General features: G+C 34.2%; 1 protein-coding gene across 5 annotated transcripts in view; it reads right to left on the bottom strand.

Annotated features, from left to right (window-relative positions):
- DMD (dystrophin) overlaps window positions 1–26,286 on the bottom strand; it is a 4,487,195-nt gene that overhangs the window by 756,479 nt on the left and 3,704,430 nt on the right. For all 5 annotated transcript variants that reach the window (XM_053707599.1, XM_053707595.1, XM_053707596.1 and 2 more), the window contains one exon: window positions 10,185–10,328. In XM_053707599.1, the coding sequence (XP_053563574.1) occupies window positions 10,185–10,328 (144 nt within the window). The remainder of the gene's footprint in view (window positions 1–10,184; window positions 10,329–26,286) is intronic.

Raw genomic sequence — 26,286 nt, 5'->3', positions numbered from 1 at the left:
TAAAAACAGTGGTGACCAAATACAAACATATGTATGTATATATATATAAACACACAGATTAGCACTATCAATGATACAATGATTCCTTTCAAAGTGTATTTGCATTTATTTTTAATTGATGCATTCAAAGGACATAAAAGTTCACTAACATGTTGGATAATTTTATTAGGCCTGTTTATTTGGAAGTTTTGAATTCGGAAGAAGGTGGCCGCTTCTTATGAAAGTGTAACACATTAAGATCTGTGCAAATCCAAAAAGGTCAGACAAGAGCCAAGTGATACGAGCAGCCGCCTTCTTCTGCAATCGGAGGCATACGAAACCTCCATATGCACATACCTATGTTATTATTGCACTACCGTTTGCATGTAACTATGGGGTTGATCACAATCCTTTAGGAATCATAAGTCATTAGATAAACGTTTTCTCAAGGATTTTGATTGACCCCTATGTGTTTAATATTTAAATGCTAATTTCTGTATGTAAAATGTCAGATATATATATCCTGACAACATGTTAAATAAAATCTGTTAAATTAATACTTTGAATTCAAAATTAGCAATTCTTTTTTAAATAAATAAATAAAATAATGACCACAAAGTCCAATTAAAGCACATTAAATATATTGTTTATCTATCCTATCCCCTCAGTTTTTAGCCACTAGCTCAGCTCTGGCACATTCTTGCCTTATTTGTGTATATTTGTGTCTTATGATTTTTTTTAATATTAGTTTACCAGACATATGAGTGAAAGAGAAAATAAAGTGAGGTCTGCACCCTAAAATAATGTAATGTACCTGTTTTATAGTAGAAGAAATATTATTTTACAGAGCTGCTGGCACTATGTATTGTCTTCTCATGATAACAAGTAAGATGAGTATAGAGTATTAACAACAACAGCAAGAAATTAGCAAAAATAGTTAAACTCAACTGAATCACCAAAAGAAACCTCCCAGTAAAATATTTATTTGGAAATATTAAGGGCCAGATAACAAATGCGGCACAAATTAACATTTCTGCATGAGCGTTATTTGCACTAGAAGTACATTTTTACATTGGGTTGCACTTGTATTACAAGTTAAAAGTAAACTGTTTCTGCTTGCATGCTAACCCGATAAGCACAAAAAGCTGAACTTAGAATATTGAGCGAGCATTCACGTTTTCCCTAATAGAATCAATGCGCAAACCCAATTGCATATTCTCATTTGCGATAACCCAACATGAAAATATGAATATTTCACATCCCAATGTTTCTCACATAGCAGAATATGTTCCATTTATTCATAAATACATATTTCTACATGTATCTGATGGTATTTTGGTACAATGTATATCTATCTATCTATCTATCTATCTATCTATCTATCTATCTATCTATATATATATATATATATATATCTATGTGTATACAAGAATAGATACGGCGCCTATATATCCATTAAAATATGGGTGGTATATGGGAATATGAATGAGAGCTAAAGATAATTAGTTAAGAAATAATAACAATTAAAAGGATATAAAAAATTATTAAAATAAATGATGCTAGAAAAATGATGAATAGATTATGAAACAATGTTCATATGAGTCTTTAGACAATATACAGTCCGTGGTAAATCTTCACATGAAGTTGATATCAGTAAATAGATGGTATATAATACCCTTACCAGATATTACCTCAATCTAATGAGGTAAGTATGCCGCACTGGGGGTATATACAGATGGTAGAATCTTCTCCTTGTATCCAGATGTGGTGCCTCTTGGGTTTTCGTTAGCCTCCTGGAGTATGCAGGGATGTGTTTCTGGTTGTAGATAGATCCCTTGTACTTCCTTTGTGTTGGTAGTTAGCCTCTTGGAGTACCTTTTCTGTCTTGGTATAAACTTTTTTCATTCAGATCAGCAATGTACAATTTGCTCTAAGTTTGTCTGATCCTAAGAGTGATTTATATGATTATATAAAGGTATAAATATATACATATATATATATATATATATATATAAAAATATATATAATACATAGAACATATAATGCTTTTTGCAGAACATTGGAATGTGAAATATTTACAATAAATACATAGTTAATACCGTTACTAAAAATAAATATTGCATAAATATGCTTTTACATGTTTTCATCTACTTAACTTAGTTAACTGCAAATGGCTCCAATGCACTTGTATATATGTCTATACATGTGTACATAAGTATTTCTGTGTTTATATATCTGTAAATACATATACACATACATACATAAATATATTTGTACACATATACAGTATAGACATGGGTGGTATTTTGCTACTGAAAAACAATTTTTTTTAAAAATTGTCTAGACTTGGCTGATTGTTCTATTGCATGACAACAGAGATGTCTTGTAATTACAAGATGTTTTTTGTCCCTTTAAGTATAAAGTAGTCCACCTGAGTCTGTAATATACTACACAATGATTGGTTAGCTCAGATCACATGCTTATTTTCATCCGACACTAAAAAAGGCAAAGCAAAGATTTTCAGAAACATGGATTCCACCAGGTTTTTCAAGAGAAGTATACCGGAACTGCTAGTGATCTTGAAAAACTGATTTTGTTAAAAACATATAATTATATTAAGTCGTCACCTGTAAATTAAATATACAATCATTTACCAATCATGTTAATAAATAGGCTGATTATTGGTATTTTTTAAAGTTAGCAGGTCTGAATGAAAATGTCTTACATGTTTTACAAAGTACTGTAACTGAGTGGAAATGTATTATTTTTCTTTTTAATATCAGTGAGCATTCTTTTATAGTAATATGAAATGCTGGCTCAGAGACAGGAAATGAGGTTTTCAGCCTCTATGGACACTTTTACTGTCAAAAGCAATAGTATGAAGGGAAATTTATAGCCTAGACCAGCAGTACTGAAGCAGTTAAATGCTTTATTACAGACACAGGACTGATGTTTGAATGGTTGCCAGGAAATACCCTTTGGCAGCAGGGTCTGTCATCCAAATCCCCTTCAAGCAACAAACATTTCCTAGAGCAGTAGCACATAAAGAAAATGCTATTATAGAACCATAAAAATATCTGTGCCTGCCAGCTCAGCTGTAAAGCTGCAACAATGTGCTTTGCTGTCATTGATGCTAGGTGTTGTTTTACCTGACAATCAAACAAGTACAGATCTCAGAAGCAAAATGAATGGAATAAAAGAGCTTGCAAATGTATCTTTTAGCTGTGCTGGTACCTTCCTTAAACAGGATTCATTACATTTGTGAAACTATTATTTAAATAAAATGTGCAAAATCACAACTTGATAATTGCACAATCGAAAGAGCTGCAATGGAGCCTCCATTATAATCAATGGAGTAGAATCCATTTTGTAGCTGTTCACCTGATGGAACATATTACAAACTCTGCTGTGAAGGATACTGGCATCATGAAAAGAACTTCTAAACTGTATAGAACAAACTAATTACATTGGTTCTATCATATCAGAGGGACAGTAAATTGTTAAAAAAAAAATCTAGCATTTAAATGAAAAGGTACTATATAAATATATTAAAAAAATATTGTTTGCATGAAAAAGAGGTTATATATTAAAGAAGTTTAGTTTGATTTTGAAGCTAACAGAAAATACAGATGGACCTTATAGGGACACTAAACCCCAAAAAAATGTATTTAATGATTCAGATAGAGCATTCAATTTTAAGCAATCTAATATACTCCTATTATCAATTTGTCTTCGTTCTCTTGCTATCTTTATTTAAAAAACAGGAAGAGAACAAAGAAACTTGATAGTAGGAGTAAATTAGAAAGTTACTTAAAATTCCATGCTCTATCTAAATAATTAAAGAAAAAAATTGGGTTTAGTATCCCTTTAAAAAGAGTACAATTATGTATAAGAAGATTATTCCTGGTTTATTACTTTGCAACAACAGCTTATGTATTTAAAATTACACTCATTAATTGGTGACATGCCGCACAAGCATAAAGCGATTTCAGCACCAATCAGCAAGCGCTACCCAGGCGCTGAACCAAATATGGGCCGGCTCCTAAGCTTACATTCCTGCTTTTCAAATAAAGATACCAAGAGACTGAAGACAAATTGATAATAGGAGTAAGTTAGACATTTTCTTTAATTTCCATGCTCTTTCTGAATCACAAAAGAAAAAAATAATTTGGTTTCATATCCCTTTATCATATCCCATATCCCTACAACAATAAGAAAAATTACTTTTGTGTGCCTTTAATTCTCATCAAACTGCAACACCTATGTATTTTCGTCCAACAATTTAAATTCTATTGATTAGAGTTAATTGTCTTAAAGGGTCTTGAATGAGAAGTATTAATTATAATCCATCAATTTGTTTGCAAAACAAAACACTGTTTTGGCAAATATAAAAAGACATGTTTCATGTTTTTGCTTAATGAACTTATATACTTAATCGTTTCACTTATTTAGAGCCCTTCACAAATTCACCACAATTCACCAGGGCTGAGTAAGAGCCCCTCCACCATGTAACAATATAGAAGTACTTCTGTCTTTAGAAATATCCCCAGTGCAAGTGGTATCACCATGTACTACATTAATACATAATATTACATGCATTGCCAGAAATGGTCAATGTCTACAAATGACAAGTGAACTAGCAAATATAGCTCTGAACATCTCTAAAATGTCTTCCTTAATCCTATGCTCTTGCTCAGACTTTTTTACTTTCCACAATTAAAGGGACAGTCTAGTCAAAATTACGCTTTTATGGTTCAGATAGGGCATGCAATTCTAAACAACGTTCCAATTTGCATTTATCATCAAATTTGCTATGTTCTCTTGGTACTCTTTCCTGAAAGCTAAACCTAGGTAGGCTCATATGCTAATTTCTAAGCCCTTGAAGGCCGCCTCTTATTTCAGTTCATTTTGACAGTTTTTCACAGCTAGACAGTACTAGTCCATGTGTGCCATATAGGTAACATTGTGCTCACTACTTAGGAGTCAGCATTGATAGATATATGTGCATTGGAGCTCTTTGCAATTAAGAAGGTGAAAACATGAAAAAACATATTTATGCAATATTCATATTTAATAATGGTTTTAACTATGTATTTACTGTAAATATTTCACATTCCAGTGTTCTGCACTATACCTTTATATAATCATGTGTATATATATATGTATATATATATATATATATATATATATATATATATATATATATATATATATATATATATATAGAGAGAGAGAGAGAGAGAGAGAGAGAGAGAGTACTAAAATACCATCAGATATATGTAGAAATATGTATTTATGAATAAATAAAACATATTCTGTTATGTGAAGAACACTGGAATGTGAATTATTCATATTTTCATGTCGGGTTAGCGCAAATGAGAATATGCGATCAGGTTTGGGTGAGAGTGGGTTGTTAGGTTTTTTTTTCTCTCCATTGACTTCTATGGGAGAATACTTGAATTAGGGATGGGCGAAAGTGTTTGTATCTGAATTCGAATGTTAGAACGAATGTTATTGTAGAAATTCGATTTACATAATAGAATGTTGATAAGAACGAATATTCTTAAAAATTCGATTTTCGAATGTTATTTACAGTTTTCCAACGTCACATTCGAATTCGAATATCACATTCGAATTCGAATGTTACATTCGAATATCACATTCGAATATTACATTTATAAAACACAATTGTAGACTAGAAACACTATTTTGAATGTCACATTTGAATCGAATATCACATTCGAATCGAATGTCACATTCGAATTCGAATATTACATTTATAAAACACAGTATTAGACTAGAAATACTATTTTGAATTCGAATGTCACATTCGAATCAAATATCACATTTGAATCGAATATCACATTTAAAACACAGTATTAGACTAGAAATACTATTTCAAATTCGAATTCGAATGTAGCATTTAAATTCGAATATTACATTTATTAAACACAGTTGTAGACTAGAAATACTATTTCAAATTTGAATGTCACATTCAAATTCGAATATTACATCAAAATTGAATGAATACATAGCTAAACATTCTATTATTCGAACAAATATTTTCTAATTTTATTGAAAAATTCGAAAACGAAAATTCAAAAATTGAATGTTAGAATGTTATATAAATATTCGAAATTCGATTCGAACGAATGAATGTATAAAATTTTGTTTTACATTTCGAATTTTTAGAAACATTCGCCCATCCCTAACTTGAATGCATATGTGATATTCTAAGTTTGGCTTTTTGCACTTGTCAGGTTATTGCACAAGTGAAAACAGTTTACTTTCAACTCATAAAACAAGCGCAACCTGACACACGCAAAAAGCCTACTTCTAGCACAATTAAAGGGACAGTCAACACAAAAATTAGTTATTGTTTAAGAAGATAGATAACACCTTTACTACCCACTCCCCAGCTTTGCACAAATAACATAGTTACATTATTATACTTTATAACATTTAAACTTTTTTACTTGCTTTTCACAATAGGGGAAGCTAGGTCATGTGACACCCTTGGATTCTAACAACACAACACTAATTGGCTTAAATGCAAGTCAATAAATAAAGTCATGTGACCCAGGGGCAGTCAGAAGATGCTTAGAAACAAGGTAATCATAGAGGTAAAGAGTGTATTAACATAACCATGTTTTCTGTGCAAAACTGGGGAATGGGTAATAAAGGGATTATCTATATTTTAAAACAATTACAAAAATTGAGTTGACTGTCCCTATAACGCTTGAGCTGGAGCATTAAATAGTGCTCCACTTGTAATCTGGCCCAAAATGTTTTTGTTAAAACACTATTCTTTTTTTTCAGTAAAAATTTTAATAAAAAACCCATAATCTCAATTACCTGTTATTTTTGATAGCAGAACATAGTATAGTTTCGTATTATTTATAACTTATACAAATACTTATTAGCAAATAAAGTATAAACAAGAAAAATGGTTGCTCATGTGAAAGCATCATGTCTGAAGGACAAATGAGACAGTACTCTCAGGGGCAATAATATGCAATTTGAGTTTCAATATCACAGACATGTACTTTCTTCTGCCACACTTCTGCTCTCCCTGTATACACCACAATGAACAGGTAGCACAGAGCAGCACAGGCTAGGATCTGTATAGCTCCCTGGGGAGCTGATATTGATGACAAACAGAGGTAGAGAGAAGCAGGCATCTAACCTTCTTGCAAGGAGGATTATTTATGTGGGACAGATCAGCACTCTCCGGTCCTGTAATCGACAGAAGTGCTGCCCATTAACCCTATCCAGCCCAGCATTTTAAAGAGCTGCTGGAAAAAAGTATGGTAAAGAGTGGGAGACCGCTAAGTGGGAGACATTTAGAAGGTATCAGAAATAGAAGGAGACCAAAGCTCCTGCATTGTATAACACCAGTTACTTAGTTTAACCCCTGAATGATAAAGGTGACTTCAGCTAATATATAGGTCTGCAGCTCTTAATGTGAATGAAGTATTACAATGCCTTCTGATAGCAAAAGTGTTGGTGAAGGGTTGGGTTAAAAAATACACAGACAAACACACATGCATGTATAAACACACACACATACTTGTACATACAGACACACACCATTAGTTTGTGTTTGGGAATATATGTAATCATAAATATTGCATATAATAGAACCCAGGATAAATGTAAGGGTTTTAACCACCCCACTATATTTTAAGGAACCATCTCCACAGACTTACACCATTGTCTGTTTTCATCAATTTGTTTTGTATTCAATAATTGTCAAGTAAGAACCTCTCTAAATCTTCTTTATTTAAAAATGTAAAATGTAAGATAGTAAAAAAGTAACTTGTTGAATCAGTACTTTTTTTTAATTTAGAACTTTTATGAATTTACTAAAAACACTAATGCAAGAGGAGAATATAAATTACCAGATTACTAAACTGCTTATTTATTTAATATGTATGCTGTCTACTGATTATTTCCCACTATTGTTAAAATAATGTTCCATTTTCTGTTTCTGTTACTCAGGCTTTTCTAGATTAAGTGATAAGTGTGATATAAGCAAAAAACTAGCATGTATATAAATGTGAGTGTCTGGTGCTATAGCAAATGCTGCTACCTCATAAATAAAGGATAACAGATTACTACCAGCCCACACAAATGCTATATTATTTTAGTGCAGAGCAGCTTTCTCTACAGTTCCCTGCAAAGTCAAAATGTCCTCTCAGTTTTATTGTACCAAACGATTAATGTTTTGAGTCTTGCCGTTTCTATTCATATTTCTATAAACATAGACAGATCTATGTAAGATATAGATGCAGTTTTCTAACAGGTTAGTGGAAAAAATGTTATTTATAAAAAGAAAAAAAGTATAAAATATGTATTCCTAGATATGTGTTGTGCTATCTAAAAACAAAACAAACAAAAAAGAATGAGGAGATTTTTGCATGACTGTCCTGGAAACTAGTGAAATAAAATTATTTGTAAAAATGAGTTTATTCTTAAGCTTTATCATTGTCAGTTAGCAGGGTACAGTTTTGCATAGTAATGATAGTATTGGCAAGGTCATCTGGCTGTAAATACTGCAATAACTCATTGTTTTATCTACCTTGATATCTCAACCAGGTATTCTTTACAGTCAGAAGATTCAGTGACACAGCGGGTAATAAATATACTGCCAAGGACAATATGAAGACAAGCGAGGACACAACAGATTTAACTATATGATGGTTCAATGATGATTCTTTAATTATGGCTGTCTGAGGAAAACTAAAATATCATACTATATTCATTTAAACATATTTTGCTTGGGTGAAAATGTAACATTTTCTCTCTTATTGTAGTTACAAAAAGCACATAACACACATACATTAATAATGATGGAATTATAATCACAAAGACTATATTAAAAGTTTAAACATAACTGAGGGCTATTTCGCACCTTTTCTTTAATTGTGATTCTAGAGATTAATTGTAGAAGTATGGATGAAAGGATTATTATCTATCTTCCTTCATTTATATATAATAGACTGATAACCTAGTTTCATGTCATTTCCGGTTTGATGTGAAGTCCTTGGTGTACTTGTTCTGGGGATATTTGTGTGGCATTTAAGGTGAGTAAGATGTATGTTATGTTATACTTCTGTGATTGTAACCTTGACAAAGTTCCCAGGTGGAGGACCGAAACTTTGGTCCATGTACACCACGGAGGTGGCACAATAAAGTGGTGAAGTTGGATTCCGGGTGCATATATATGTGTCTTATGTAAATACTTCATCTTTTCCCTTCAAAATACTTATCTAATGCTTTTCACAATTTGTTCAAATTTCCAGTTGAAATATTCTTTGGTTACTATTTTAGTGGACTTTGAATATAGTGGTTACTATAAATTATTACAGATATTCCCTGTAATTTTATTGTGCCTGCTTGTCTCATTTACATAGGCATGATCACATAACTAACGAAAGGAACATATGCTGTGAGCAACTTCATCTTTCTTCTAAGGATTTTGGGATTAATTTGAAAACTTATTATTCAGGTTTTACACAAACAATACAAAGATAGGTATAAAGTATAGAATGCCTGAATGATTAACGTTTATTTTCATCCAATTCAACATATGTTTCCAAGCTGCTATGGGGACCGTTATACTTATAAATGCATTAATTATGAAAATTTTCAAAGAAAACAGTAAAATAGTTCTATTTAAACAAATTTGCACAACATTATTATTAAACTTTAACTTGATTTTAACATACAAAATACACATCTGTGTAACCTAAAGCATCATCAGGTTATTTAAATGTTGCATTGATTAAATGAAGTTAGGACATTCATCTCATAACCTGCATTGTAGCAGTGTCATTTTATAGCACAGTATACAGTATATTTTGCTTTCATACAAGAGCAGACATTTTTATGGACACATTTTGGGTTACTAAAACATCACCAGTGCCAAAATCCCGTAACTTCTTGTGCTTCTTTTAAACCCCCCCCAAAAAAAAAAAAAAAAAAAACATATTTTGTTGATCCTTAAAAAAAATAAAAAATAATAATAACAGACATATTTAAGTTAATCAATCTAATTTTACCATAAATCTACAAACAATTATTTAAACAGGTTATTCAAAGAATACCAATGTTAATACATCAAGTTACTAATTTAGGTGTTCTGTACAATGAGAACGTTTTCCCAAGATTTGAAATGTGCTAGAAATTAATTTCAAAATTACCTGTAGGAGTTTCCATCTTCTATTCAAATCCTCTAAACGACTGTAATTATAAGTAGACAGCTGTATGTCAGGTGAGAGCTGGTGTGCAAGATCGTTGACTTGGTTCACATTCTTTTTTATTGGGGCTATTTCTTCTCGGAAAGTCTAAAAATAAAAAATAAGCAGAGACTTGTATATATATATATATATATATAAAAAAAAAGTTAAATTCTAACACAATCAATATATAATTTATTCATTTTTCACTAGATATTAGAGACATACTTCTCCATAGTTTTGTACATATGAATGTGGTCAATTACGTTAAAGGTATATGGACATCAACAGAATATTGGAGGTATTAAAACAATGTCTTTAGACTTTTTTAATGAAGGATAAGAACTATGTACATGTATCTTGCAAAGATCTCTTAACTTACACAGACACTATTTTTTATTTATGTATCTATTTACCAATCAGGGCCCATGTAAACTCAAGACTGGTACCAGCATGTGCATGTGAATCTCAGCAGTAAAAAGGCTAAAGTATTCCACACTGCTTTAAAGCTTTTAACATTATCATTGGCTGTAGAAACAGAAACCTTCTGAGGTGGTAGACCTAGGGAGTGATTAAACTGCTAAGTAATCACCACCATGATTTAGCTATTCCAGGTCTCCATCAAGTCAATAGGTATAAATTTACACTACAGGGCCATTTGCTCTAGCCAGGAGAAGGAAAGTGGTTGTGGGAGAAATATTCTCCTACCATCACTACCCTCCAACTTTGATGTGTAGCTTTCTGGCAGCTTTTTAGTATCCTGTTCTCTAAGACTCTAAAACCACCTCTTACCCAGAAAGGTGCAACGTTTAACTCAAGAGTTTTCATAAAATATGTTGTAGAACTCAGGATTTTCCAATCTTTTCTACATTTTCATAAAAAAAGTTATTTTTTATGGGTTTTCAGAAATGTTTTAATATAAAAACCATGAAAAAGACATTTTGATGTATAGATTCTGATAAAACAACAAGAAGTGTATTCCAGGTTAAATACATTAACAAACTGCCTGTGCAAATGTTCTTAGGCCAGATACAAAATCAGTTGTGAGTAATCTGAGATCTGAAACCTACTTATTAAGATAATACTACTTTTCTTGAATTTATATTTTGGGTGATTATTGTATTCTAAGCTTGGATATATGATTATTAAAATACATAGTGCTATGGTTAGTGCATAGGTTATGTTAAGCAGCATTGCACCTGCGCTAATTTGCATGTGTATTAAAAGCTGAAAGTAAATGCTTTCGCTCAAACACAAACTAAATTTGCACTTGTCTGGTTAGCATGACTGAAGACCTAGTGTAAACAGTAAGAGTTAAAAAAAATGTGCATCAAACACAACCTAAGTGCATTCAAATATGCTAAAAAATATTCATATAAATATTTTTTTTAAAAGGGTTAAATGTATATGGTATATGAAGTGTTTCAATGGAAAGGGCTATATATATATATATATATATATATATATATATATATATATATATATATATATATATATATATGTCTAAATATGTGTATGGGTGTATATATCTGAATATACATTATATATTAATATACAACTCTGCATAATGATTCATTTATCTGGTTTTAATATTTCTAGGTATGTGTTTGAGTAAAATTAACATTTTAGTTTTATTCTATAAACTACTGACAACATTTCTCTCTAATTCCAAATACAAATTTTGTAATTTAGAGCATTAATTTGCAGAAAATGACAACTGGTCAAAATAACAAAAAAAAGATGCAGGGCTCAATTTATGAAGCAGCGAATACTGAGCCTGAAAAGAAAGTTAAGAAGCAGCGACCATAAGACCGCTGCTCCTTAACCTAAAAGGTGGTGGATTGAAATCATCCAGATATGATCTGGATGATTGACAGCCTCCGCTAGCGGCCGATTGGCAGGGGGCGGCATTGTACAAGCATTTCACTAGTAATGCTTGTGCAATGATAAAATCCACCAGATCCACAGTTAGAATAAAAGTAAAAAACACCCACAGTCTTAGATAAAAACCAAAATAACCTCTACGCATAGAGGACTATTTATTGGAACAAAAAAGTATATTTAAAACTTGAGTATAACCTGAAATGCGTTTCAAAGTGCTTATGGCACTCTTTCCTCAGGCAGTGTGGATCTGGTACCTGTTTGCCTGAGTGAGCTAGCTGGTGGGCTCATATTAACTCATCTGGTCTGATTTGCACTGCATTATAGTGCGCCACTTTTGTGAGTATATTCTTTGGAGGGTCTTTTGGGATTTTTCTCTATTTTGTAGGGATTTCATGCACTAGTGGAGTACTAGTGGAGTACTTACAGATTGCCATATATTTGAGGCTAGTATTTTTGCCTCCATGCTTGTCTAGGAAGTGCTTGTATAGCAGAACATCATCTCTATTATGTTTGATAGCTAGTAGATGTTCTCTAATCCTGTCTTTAACACTCAGTGTTGCGTGTGTGTTGTGTGTCCAACATATTGGAGGCTACAGCCACATTCTATCAAGTAAATTACCCCCTTATCCTGACAGCAGATAATGTCATTGATCCTGAAAACCTCCTTACTAATATTTGATTTAAATGTGTCACCCTTGACACCATGTTTACACCATCCGCAAGGGTAAAAACCTTTAAGTCTTTTGCCTTTAATGTTAGTCTGAAATAGTTTCTTATCTGTTTTTAATAGACTTGGTGCTAGCATGGATTTGAGGTTTTCGGATCTACGGTAAATGAACTTGGGGGCATTACTTAGTTTCTCACCTATTATGTTATCTTGTTTAGTAAGTGCCAGTTGTTCTTAACTATACGTTTGATTAAAAAAACGGTTCTCACTACATTTAGTAATAAGTGGAACCACAATTTCGTTTTCATTCTCATTCAATATGTTCTTATCTTTGTCTCTATAGAACAAAAGGGATTCTCTGTCTGTTGTGCTAACAGTTTTGATGGTATTTTCCAAATGGTCTTCTGAATATCCTCTTTCTAGAAATCTATTCTTCAGAAGACTTGACTGTTCCAACCACTTCTCTGCCTTTGAGTAATTTTTCTTCACTCTTAGCAATTGCCCCTTTGGTATATTTGATTTACAAATGGGATGATGGCAGCTTGATTGGTGGATGTAATTATTACAGTCGACTTTTTAAAAAAAGTGGAGGTTTCAATTTTACCATTTTCTATCTCTATGGAAAGGTCTAGAAACGTTACGTTAGTATGGCTAAATTAAAAGGTAAACTTGAGGTTGTGTTCATTCTTATTCATCACTTCTATTGTGAATTTTAGATCCTGCTCAGTACCTTACCAAATCAAAAATATCGATATACCAATGATAGAGGACCAGATCCGTGCTAGCTGAGCAGGAGTCCCAAAATAAGGTCTCCCACTTACCCATATATTTTTAATCTATTTTTAATCTACCTTTTTAGTGTAATATATGTGTCTCTAATACTTTAGCCTGTTGTCGCTCCCTCCCTAATATCATAACAAATATACTCCAGCCCACCCCCTAAGATCCAACAATGACCTGCTCCTTGCATCTTCTACCATCACCTCTTCCCATGCTAGACTACAGGACTTCTCTCGTGCGGCACCAACCATCTGGAATGCACTTCCTCAAGCTGTCAGACTTTGCCCTAACCTTTCCTCCTTTAAACACTCTCTAAAGACCTTTTTGTTCAGGGAAGCCTATGAGTAACAAATGAATTACACTTGCCTAATAGCTGCCCTCATCTAACTCCACACTAACATCATTCTTACCTTTGCAGTCCCCACCTCCTGTTTCTCACCCTACTACCCATCTAGATTGTAAGTTCCCACGGTAACAGGGCCCTCAATTCCCCTTGTATTTGTTTGTTAAACTTTGGTGTCTTTCATATCATATGGTACTGTACTTTTATCTTTGTACCCATGGACAGCTCTGCAGAATCTGTTGGTGCTTTATAAATAATAATAATAATAATAATAATAATAATAACAACTACAAAGTACAGTTACACTCATAATAACACAATCTAAAAAAAAATATTAGAAAAAATATTGCACAAAAAAGTTATAAGTGCTCAAAGATATGAGATCTCAGGTGTTTAACATTGAGATGCATACATATACATATTTTAAGATGTATATGTATGTATATATATATATATATATATATATATATATATACTGTGTGTATATTTATTTATATATATATATATATACACACACATAAATGTGTGTGTGTACATATGTATTTATATGTGTATATATGTATTTAAAGACATATATACACATATAAACACATACATACATATGTACACACATATAGGCATACTGTATATATAAGTGCATTGGAGTCCTTTGCATCTAAGTAGATGATTTTTTTTATAAAGTGTTATAGTGCATATTTGCTGTAAATATTTAACATTCCAATGTTCTGCACATAGCAGAATATGTTTTATGTATTTTTAACGAGATATTCCTATGTATATATCAATATATATCTATACCTATATATATATATATATATATATATATATATATATATATATATATATATATATACACACAGTATCTCACAAAAGTGAGTACACCCCTCACATTTTTGTAAATATTGTATTATATCTTTTGATGTGACAACACTGAAGAAATGACACTTTGCTAAAATGTAAAGTAGTGAGTGTACAGCCTGTATAACAGTGTAAATTTGCTGTCCCCTCAAAATAACTGAACACACAGCCATTACTGTCTAAACAGTTGGCAACAAAAGTGAGAACACCCCTAAGTGGAAATGTCCAAATTGAGCCAAAAGTATCAATATTTTGTGTGGCCACCATTATTTTCCAGCACTGCATTAACTCGCTTGGGCATGGAGTTCACCAGAGCTTCACAGGTTGGCACTGGAGTCCTCTTCCACTCCTCCATGATGACATCACAGAGCTGGTGGATGTTAGAGACCTTGCGCTCCCCACCTTCCATTTGAGGATGCCCCACAGATGCTCACTACTTTACATTGTAGCAAAGTGTCATTTCTTCAGTGTTGTCACATGAAAAGATCTAATAAAATATTTACAAAATTTGAGGGGTGTACTCACTTTTGTGAGATACTGTATATATTTTCATGTCTGATTAGCACATATGAGAATATGCGATCGGGTTAGCGTCCGAGTCGGGTGTTAGTTTCTTTTAATTTTTTTCTCTCTATTGACTTCTATGGGGGAAGAGGTTATCTTTTGCGCAATAGTATAATTGCGGTAGAAGTAACCTTTTTGCGCGCCTCGGGTTAGCGCAAGTGCAATAACTTTTTACTTTCAACTCATAATACCAATGCAACCCACCACACGCAAAAAGATTACTTCTAGCACAATTAGCGCTATAGCAAAAACCACTCCACATAATATTATATGGAGGCAGCTAATTAAATTTGTTCACATCCCATCTGTGAATAACTTTTAATTTCTTCCTCCTGAAAATGTAGTTTATGAATTAAAATATATAGCTTTTAATGAAATTAAACTGTTGATAAGCAGATGTTTTATTATATTAAACAACATTTGGTAGCCTATTCTGTATAATTTTCTTTCTTAGTAAAACTGTTTTGTTTTTTTATTGTCTGTGCTTTCATTTATTCTTGCCTACATGGTACAAGCAAACACATAGTAAAATGCAATGCTAATTACAAACTTACAGTTTTGTAAATTAATGTGAAATCATGCAGGAGTGAAAATCAAAAGCCTTAGCTTGAAATCTAGTGATCTATAAAGGTAGCAGAATATACATAGAAGAATAAAACAAATACTAAAAATGAAGCATACTGTTTGAAATATATATTCACTATTAGAGAATGTCATGTAACAGGATGAAAAAGAAAATGTTGAAATCTTAATAGGACATACGTCAACCTTCAAATCTAATGTAAATGCAAATGCAAATTTGTTTTCACCAAGCATTCATCTAAAACGGATGAATCTCTACCATCAAATATATTTTTAAATTCTAAGTCACGATTTAGAGAACTAATTTCTTGTTACTAATTACTCTACTTTATATGGAGTAGGCAGAACATCAACTGATGTTCCATTCATTGAAACTAAGGGCCAGATTATGAGTGCTTCACTAACTTTTGCGAGCAAGCGATATAGGATAGGATATCTATAGCAATAGATATGTAGGTATAGGTATATACACATATATAGAAATATGTATTTAAGAATAAAAAGGACATTATCCTGTAAGCGAAGAATGTTGAAATGTTAAATATGTGCAGTAAATATACAGTAAAACACATATAAACACATAAATACATATGTATACATACATATATATGCATTGGAGCCCTTTACAGTTAAGAAGCTAAAATTATCTATCTATCTATCTATCTATCTATCTATCTATCTATCTATTGTAAGTGGCAACAGGAAAGCTGCAGACTGAATTTCACACAAGAGCATACTCAGCTGATGGACCCCCATATGAGACATATTTTTCTTAAAAACACAATTAGGCCGATACAGTCTCCCTATGTTCCACCAGTGTTCCTACCTGGTCCAACTATAGATCCCATTCTGGATTATCCCTTCCAATGATAGCTTCTGCCACAACACAACAATGGAGCTTGTAGTGTTTCATAAATACATGATATAACCTCCAGACAGAAGGCTTAATGTACCATTGAGTGAGTGGACAAGTAATCAAAAGTAGGAGCTTGTCCATCTGTTTTGCGGTGAACAGGAATAAGACACTGTACGTCCACTACCTTTATTTTCTACTGTTCAGAGCAATCCCCTGCTCTCATGTGACTAATAGTGATGTCGCGAAATTTTCGGTTTGGCGGACTCGAACTTCCGGTATTGTTCGCGAACCCACGAACCGCCATTGACTTCAATAGGCAGGCGAACTTTAAAACCTACAAGGACTCTTTCTGGCCACAATAGTGATGGAAAAGTTGTTTCAAGGGGACTAACACCTGGACTGTGGCATGCTGGAGGGGGATCCCTGGCAAAACTCCCCTGGAAAATTACATAGTTTATGCAGAGTCTGCTTTTAACCCATAAAGGGCCTAAATCACCTAACATTCCCAAATTGTTTGCAATAACGTGCTTTAAAACATCAGTTATGATGTCGTATCTATCAGGTAGTGTAAGGGTTACGGCCGCATCACAGTCACAGAGCAAACTCCAAGTGTAACGCACCGCAATCAACCGCAAACAGTCCACTTGCAGAACCACGACATAGATAGATTTGATAGATAGATACATAGATTACATAGCTCAATCGATGCAATATACATATTATCGATACACTGTACATAGATCAATACATGCAATATACATTTGATAGATACGAATTACATCGATCTGATAGAAAATGTAATTAGATTACACTAGCAAAATTATTTAAACATTTTTTTTTAAATTTAAAATAATGTTATAAATGGATATTAACACTGGTGGCTGGCACAGAGCAATGAGCCAGATTATATGCTGTGTGACACAGGCCTGATAGAAAATGAAAAAAAAATTACACTAGCAAAATAATTAAAATTTTTGGTTGGTTAAATTTAAAATAATGTTGTTAGGCAGATATCAGTGGTGGCAGTAATCACAGCATATGCTGTGAGCCTTAAACACAGGCAAATGCTAATAAAAATACGAAAAAAGTGGAGTCCTTCTGGACTGTAGTGGACACTAAATACACTAGCCTAGATATGTATTTCCCTATAATGTCAGCAGCACAAACACAACACGTCCTCTCACTAAGAAAGCAAGGTCGTTATGAGTCTAAAATGGCGGCTTCCGAGTATCTGGGAGGGTCTGTGAGGGAGTGTCTGATGTTGATTGGCTCTAATGTGTCAGAAGGCTGTGACATACAGGGTCAAAGTTTCCTCAATGATGACACATAGGGGGCGGATCGAACATCGCATATGTTCGCCCGTAGCGGCGAACGCGAACAAGCTATCTTCGCGGTGAACTGTTCGCAGGCGAACAGTTCGGGACATCACTAGTGACTAATCGCACAAGAGCAGGGCTTGTCAATCACCCCTAACAATCAAGTTTGGGGTGTTTAACGCTGCTATCTCAGAGGTGGCAGAGAGATAGCAAAAAAATGGTTGACTGCTGATTTGCAATTTGTGGTAATTAGTGCAACTGTAAGGGCAAGCTTGCATTTGCATTGCTGTTAACTTGTAATACCAGCGCATATTAGCCTGCGCTGGTATTACTCAGTAGAGCACTAATATTGCTTTCGCTAAAGTGATATTTAGCTCCCCACTTGTAATCTAGCCCTATATGTTTAACTTGTGAGATGTTGTGTGACGTTTCTGTCGATCCACTCTGATAAATAACCTCTTCTTACTCTTTGTTGAACTGACTGCCACTGTGAGCTAATAAATATCTGCATTTGTGTCCTAGCTGCTTCTGTAACTACATTATGTTATTCCCATGTAAGCAAAATGATTAGGAAAACTAGTGTTTAAACTACTTTGTATCAAGAGATATTTGGGGGAAAAATTAGGAATTTGAATTCATATAGAATTTAAGGGTAATTACTAAGTAATGTTGCAGTGTTAACAATTAAACCATTAGTAAATCAATTCAATCGTTTAGTGCCAAACTGTCTGTTTTCTATTCTGCCAAATGCATTTTGTCTGCAGGGTCATAGGATCACTATTACAGCAATTATTTTGTGTTGGATCCCTCCCCTTAATCAGAAAGCTCTGGGGACTAATTAGCTCCTCAAATGACACAATATCAAACTGTTCCTACAGAGACACATGGGATATAAGCATAATGGCTTGTGCTGTTAATATTGTACAAGAAATACATTAGATTAAGAATCAAACAGCAAGTAATTACTCAATATTTTACTAACAAATTATATCCACTAGCCATTTTTTTAAAAAAAATTTAGTATCTGTTAGGAATCCTGAAGACACTATACTAAATTCACCAAGATGTTTTTCTAGACATTTCTAGCTTTACCTTTTCCTACCTTATTATGTCCAACAGATTCACTAAAGTGCACTTATCTTTCCATTCTTTGAAATTGGAGTGGAACATAAAAATGAAGATTACTAGTTTTTCCTCTATTCATATAGTGTAGTGGGACATAACAAAATAGGAAAGTATTAGATTACCGGCAGAAACACTGGACTCCTTGTGGGCATCATATCAGTTTAATTAGGCAAATTATCTTATTAAACCATTGGGGTGTTTCTAGGTTTGATCTTATCTGGTGTTTAAGTTTAACTTTACTAAATTGCTGTTGGAAATAAGGGATCTGCTTCGGAAATGGGATCATAAAGAAATCTCATGGATGGGGCACATTGCCTTGTTAAAGATGTCAGTACTTCCTAAAGTTTTATATTTGTTTAGATGTTTCCCTATTTCTGTCTCAAAATAATTATTTAAACAAATACATAAATTTGTTCCCTGGTAGGGAAAAACCTAGGGTTTTCAAAGCACTAAACTGATTAGTTTTCTCATTTACTAGGGGTTGCAGCAGTCTCAGCTTAGGCAGTACACAAACTGGGAAAAGAGATAGAAGGCAGGGGGTAGATTAGTGAAACCATTGTCAGTGCATTAAAATGTCCTGTAAGAGGAGTATTGTAAGGGTAAACCCTTACACTGGCAAGTGAGAACCTGGGAGGGTGGGATGAGGGTGACGTTTTCTGTTAAGGAATTGGAGAAGACCATAGTTTTTACTAGGAAGGCTATCCATTGTACAACCCTGCTAAAATCTTACTTTAAACTTCTGTTAAAAACAAAATTTATGCTTACCTGATAAATTTCTTTCTTTTGCGATGTACCGAGTCCACGGATTCATCCTTACTTGTGGGATATTGTTCTTCCTGACAGGAAGTAGCAAAGAGAGCACCACAGCAGAGCTGTCTATATAGCTCCCCCCTTAACTCCACCCCCCCCAGTCATTCGACCGAAGGCCAAGGAAGAAAAGGAGAAACTATAAGGTGCAGAGGTGACTGAAGTTTACATAAAAAAATACTTTCTGTCTTGAATAGACAGGGCGGGCCGTGGACTCGGTACATCGCAAAAGAAAGAAATTTATCAGGTAAGCATAAATTTTGTTTTCTTTTGCATGATGTACCGATTCCACGGATTCATCCTTACTTGTGGGATACCAATGCCAAAGCTATAGGACACAGATGAAGGGAGGGACTGCTTGCAAAACCTTTCTCCCAAAAATAGCCTCCGAAGAAGCAAAAGTATCAAATTTGTAAAATTTTGAAAAGGTATAAAGTGAAGACCAAGTCACAGCCTTACAAATCTGTTCAACAGAAGCATCATTTTTAAAAGCCCATGTGGAAGCTACCGCTCTAGTAGAATGAGTTGTAATCCTTTCAGGAGGCTGCTGTCCAGCAGTCTCATAAGCCAAACGGATGATGCTTTTCAGCAAAAAGGAAAGAGAAGTCGTCATAGCCTTTTGACCCCTACGCTTTCCAGAATAGACAACAAACAAAGAAGAAGTTTGATGAAAATCTTTGGTTGCCTGCAAATAAATTTTCAAAGCACGAACCACGTCCAAGTTGTGCAACAGACGTTCCTTCTTACAAGAAGGCTTAGGACACGAGAAGAAACAACAATTTCTTGATTGATATTCCTGTTAGTAACAACCTTAGGTAGAAACCCAGGCTTGGTACGCAAAACCACCTTATCAGCATGGAACACAAGATAAGGTGAGTCACATTGTAATGCAGATAGTTCAGAAACTCTTCGAGCTGAAGAAATAGCAACTAGGAACAAAACTTTCCAAGATAAAAGCTTAGTATCTATGGATTTTCTTTAGGAGACCCTCTAATTTTTTTATCCATAGGATCAATGAAAGCACAACTGTCTTCAATAGGTATAGTTGTATGCTTAGCCAGGGTAGAAATAGCTCCCTCCACCTTAGGGACCGTCTGCCATAAGTCCTTTATGGTGTCAGAAATGGGAAACATTTTCTTAAAAACAGGAGGGGGAGAGAATGGAATACCTGGTATATCCCACTCCTTAGTAACAATGTCCGAAATCCTCTTAGGGACCGGAAACACATCAGTGTAAACAGGAACCTCTAAATATTTGTCCATTTTACACAATTTCTCTGGAACTACAATAGGGTCACAATCATCCAGAGTAGCTAAAACCTCCCTGAGCAATAAGCGGAGGTGCTCTAGCTTAAATTTAAATGCCGTCATATCTGAATCTGTCTGAGGGAACATCTTTCCTGAATCAGAAATCTCTCCCTCAGACAGCAAATCCCTCATCCCTACTTCAGAACATTGTGAAGGAATATCGGATACGGCTACTAAAGCGTCAGAAGGCTCAGCATTTGTTCTTAACCCAGAGCTACTGCACTTCCCTTGCAACCCAGGCAGCTTAGATAAAACCTCTGTGAGGATAGTATTCATAACTGAAGCCATATCTTGCAAGGTAAAAGAATTAGACGCACTAGAAGTATTTGGCGTCGCTTGTGCGGGCATTACTGGTTGTGACACTTGGGGAGAACTAGATGGCGAAACCTGATTTCCTTCTGTCTGAGAATCATCTAATGCCAAACTTTTATAAGTCAAAATATGCTGTTTGCAATTTATAGACATATCAGTACAAGTGGGACACATTCTAAGAGGGGGTTCCACAATGGCTTCTAAACAAATTGAGCAATGAGTTTTCTCAGTGTCAGACATGTTTAATAGACTAAGCAAGATGAAAAGCGGCGTCTGTAATAAAAGAATTAGCCAACTTAAGAGCCTTATTTCTGTCCAAAATATCATCTAGTGGGGTCTCCATCTGAAGAACAAACTCTTGATTGAAGATGAAATAAAAACTAACAGTTTAACACCTCTTCTCTTTACCCTTCCTGCTTAGAGCCAGCAAAGAGAATGACTGGGGGGTGGAGTTAAGGGGGGAGCTATATAGACAGCTCTGCTGTGGTGCTCTCCTTGCTACTTCCTGTCAGGACGGACAATATCCCACAAGTAAGGATGAATCCGTGGACTCGGTACATCATGCAAAAGAAATTAAAATATCCACAATTTCCCTAGTATGCCTAGCGCAGTTTGGAGGCAGTGTGAGAGGACATGTTGTGATCTTCATATATGGTGGCCATGCACAAATATTGTATCTTTATGGCATGAGGTATCCTTGCTAAGCAACAAATTAGGAGTCATGGTTATAGAAACCCATGGATTTGCCCTTCTTCATATTGTGACTGACAAACTGCATACATCTCAATGGATGCTGGTAATCTCTATTGAGTTCTGACCTGCCTACTCTGACCCAAGTAAAAAGTATGAGTGATTATTTAGCTAAAATGGAAGGAAGCTTTGTTAGTGCTTACGATAGGATGTATAGTTATTGGTCAGTGGGAGAAAGGAGGATCCAATAGAGGTTTAGCAGTTTTCTATAATCAGTTAAACTACATGAAAAGTGAGCAAAATAAATTAAGAAGGTACATTAAAAAAATATTTTTGTTATGTATAATTAAAGATTTTGGGCCAGATTACGATAACAGTTACGCTCAAGCGAAAAGGGTTTATAGTGGGTTTTTGCACACTTCAGGTCTAGTGCTTGTATAACAAGTTGAAAGTAAATGTGAATGTATGAGCGCAATCGCGATTTAGACTAGAATGATTACCTTGTCCTCAGAGCTCTGGTTAACTGTTTCACAAAAAAAAAAGTGTCACAAAAGACATCAAAATACATTACAAAGTACAGTTACACTCATAATAATACCATCTAAAATTATTTAAAAAAATATTGCATAAAAAGTTATAAGAGCTCAAAGATATGAGGTCTCAGGTGTTAGAAAAAAAAAGGCAGAAAAAGGGCTTTAACATAGAGATACATACATAAACATGTCTAAATAGGTATATGTATGTATGTTTATATGTTTGTACATATGTATTAATGTATTTATATGTGTATTTATGTATTTACAGACATATATACATATATAAACACATAAAGACATATGTATACATAAACAGACATATACTGTAAGTGCATTGGAGCCCTTTGCAGTTAAGTAGATGAAAACATGAAAAAGCATATGTATGCAATGTTTATTTTTAATAAAGGTATATACTGTGTAATTATTGTAATGTAAATATTTCACATTCCAATGTTCTGCACGTAGCAGAATGTTATATGTATTTATAAATCGATATTCCTATATATCTGTATATATCTATACAGATATATATATATATATATATATATATATAAAATCTTCTATAAATATAGGTATAGATATATATTGTAACAAAATACCATCAGATATATATAGAAATATGTATTTATGAATAAATAGAACATAGTCTGCTATGTGAAGATCATTGGAATGTGAAATATTTATATTTTCATGCCGGGTTAGAACACTTGAAAATATGCAAGTAGGGTGTAAGTTTTTTCCCCCCAATTTCTTTGCCCCTATGGGGGAATACGCACACAATATTTTAAGCTCAGCATCGAGTGCATCAGGTTAACGTGCAAGCGAAAATGTCTTACTTTCTACTTGGAATATGAGTGCTACCTTTTTTGCACAAAAAGCTTACTTCTAGCAGAGTTATAGACAGAGCATACCACTCCAATTGGCCCTTTAAGGCAAATTCAGTTTAATGTCTATTAAATACTATACCAGAATATGATTTTAGTTTTTCTCATGTTTTAGATATTACTAACTTTTACTTTATTTTTGCAATAAATTTAAAAGTAGCAGCCTCTTTCCCCCAAAGACCTTGCAGCTATCATAAAAAATACATTACGTATATACTAGTTATTTTGATGTTACCTAGGGTGAGACTTAAGATGAAAATATTGTTAGGTGCAAATTAGAAAACTTGCTTTTCTTTGTGTGGCTGTCTGATCTATGATTTTAATGTTGCATCCATTAAGTACTGAGTAAAAACATTTTTAGATGTTTAATGGGTACATTTGATTGTGTACACAATAATCAAAAGCTGTAAAGTCTATAATCTAGGCAAAGAAAAGTCTTACTGTATTTATACCCAGGCCATTTAAGAGTTTACTTTTAAGGAGGCAGTAAACCTTACAGACTTCTGCAATTGCAGTAATATAAGGTCACTACTGACTTTAAAGGACTATTAAATACAGTAGAATTGCATAATCAATACAATAAAAAACACACACAAAAAAACAAAACAAAACAATGAAATAACACTTACAATGAATTTAAAAAGAAAGTTACTTCCACTTTGCCCCCTGTATCATGTGACAGCCAATCACAGACTTATATACATATATATAAGTCTTCAACACAGTTGACCACCCCCTCCTCCTACAGACCCTTTTGGCCTCTGTGACATTGCTCTTTTCTGGATTCATTCTTATCTTTTTCACAGGTCTTTTTCTGTGCCATTTGCCGGTGACTCCTCCTCTCCAATGCCTCTGTCTGTTGGAGTACCTCAAGGATCTGTTCTGGGTCCTCTGCTCTTCTCCATTTATACTTCTTCGCTGGGTAAACTTATCAACAGTTATGGCTTCAAATATCACACCTATGCTGATGACACCCAGATCTACCTCTCCACCCCTTCTCTCTCTCCCTCTGTCCTCTCTCATGTCAGTGACTGCTTATCTGGTATTTCTTCCTGGATGGCCTCTCACCACCTAAAGATTAACATGTCCAAGACTGAGCTCCTTCTGATCCCCCTTCAAGCTCTAGGCTAACTTGTGACTTCTCTATCCCTGTTGACGGCATCACCATTTCCCCATCGCCCCAAGTCGGCTGCCTCAGAGTTACACTTGACTCAAATCTATCCTTTGCCCCCCATATACAATCGCTTTCTACATACTGCCACAACCATCTACGCAATATTTCCAAGATTCAACCTTTTCTGTTTGCTAACACCACAAAGCAAATAATCCACTCCCTTGTTATTTCCCGACTTAACTACTGCAATAACCTACTTACTGGCCTTCCTCTTTCCTGACTCTCCCCCTACAATCCATCCTAAATGCCTTTGCCAGGCTGATCCACCTTTCCCGTCGCTCTGTATCTGCTGCACCTCTCTGCGAGTCCCTTCATTGGCTCCCTATTCACAGCAGAATTAAATTCAAAATTCTCACTCTTGCATACAAAGCGCTCACCAACACCGCTCCCCTCTACCTATCCTCTCTAATCAACAAGTATACTCCAGCCCACCCACTAAGATCCAATAATGACCTGCTCCTTGCATCTACAACTATCACCTCCTCTCATACTAGGCTGCAGGACTTCTGTCGTGCAACACCTACCCTCTGGAACACTCTCCCTTGTGCTGTCAGGTTTTGCCCCAATCTTTTTTTCCTTTAAATGCTCTCTGAAGACTTTTCTGTTCAGAGAAGCCTACCACCCAACTCAATAATATTTCTCTTACCTAACAACATTTCCCTCATCTAACTCTGCATTAACATCTTTCTCAATCTTGCAGTCCTCACCTCCTGTTTCTAAACCTCCTACCCTTCTAGATTGTAAGTTCCCACGGGAATAGGGCCCTCTATTCCTCCTGTATGTGTTTGTAAATTTTGTCCTGTCTCTTAGAAGTTTTATATTATTGTTTTATTTAAATTAACTGTATCTATAGACAGTGCTGCGAAATATGATGGTGCTTCATGCTTCATAAATAAAGTATAATAATAATAGTATATACTGTAAATTATATTGTGAATTCTTGCACATGCTCAGTAGGAGCTGGTGTCTCAGAAAGTGTGCATATAAAATGATTGTGCACGTTTTGATAATGGAAAGTTATTAAAAATTGAATGCTCTATCTGAATCAGGAAAACTCTATTTTAACAGTTTAAGTGACTATCTATGTTTCTTCTTTTTTTCTTTAGAAAAACAAAAATGGCAGATATAACAGCTTATCCTTTGTCAAACTGTTGCACCTCCCACCCAATAGGCAATTACAAGAGTGAGCTCCTGCAGTTACAATTAAATTGGCAGTAAATGGTAACCAGCAGTCTTATCAAATTTAGGTTGCAAAACATTGTTTCTTCGAGTGATGTAGTATGATAAGGGCAGATGTTTGTAAATGTGCAGAATTTCATTCTTTAATATTGTCATAAAATAGGTTTAAAGATAATTACATTAAATAAAGATAATATAATTA

The sequence above is a fragment of the Bombina bombina genome, chromosome 3 (assembly GCF_027579735.1).
Source record: "Bombina bombina isolate aBomBom1 chromosome 3, aBomBom1.pri, whole genome shotgun sequence".
Classification (NCBI taxonomy): Eukaryota; Metazoa; Chordata; class Amphibia; order Anura; family Bombinatoridae; genus Bombina; species Bombina bombina.
This window is presented reverse-complemented; position numbering and strand designations above follow the sequence as displayed.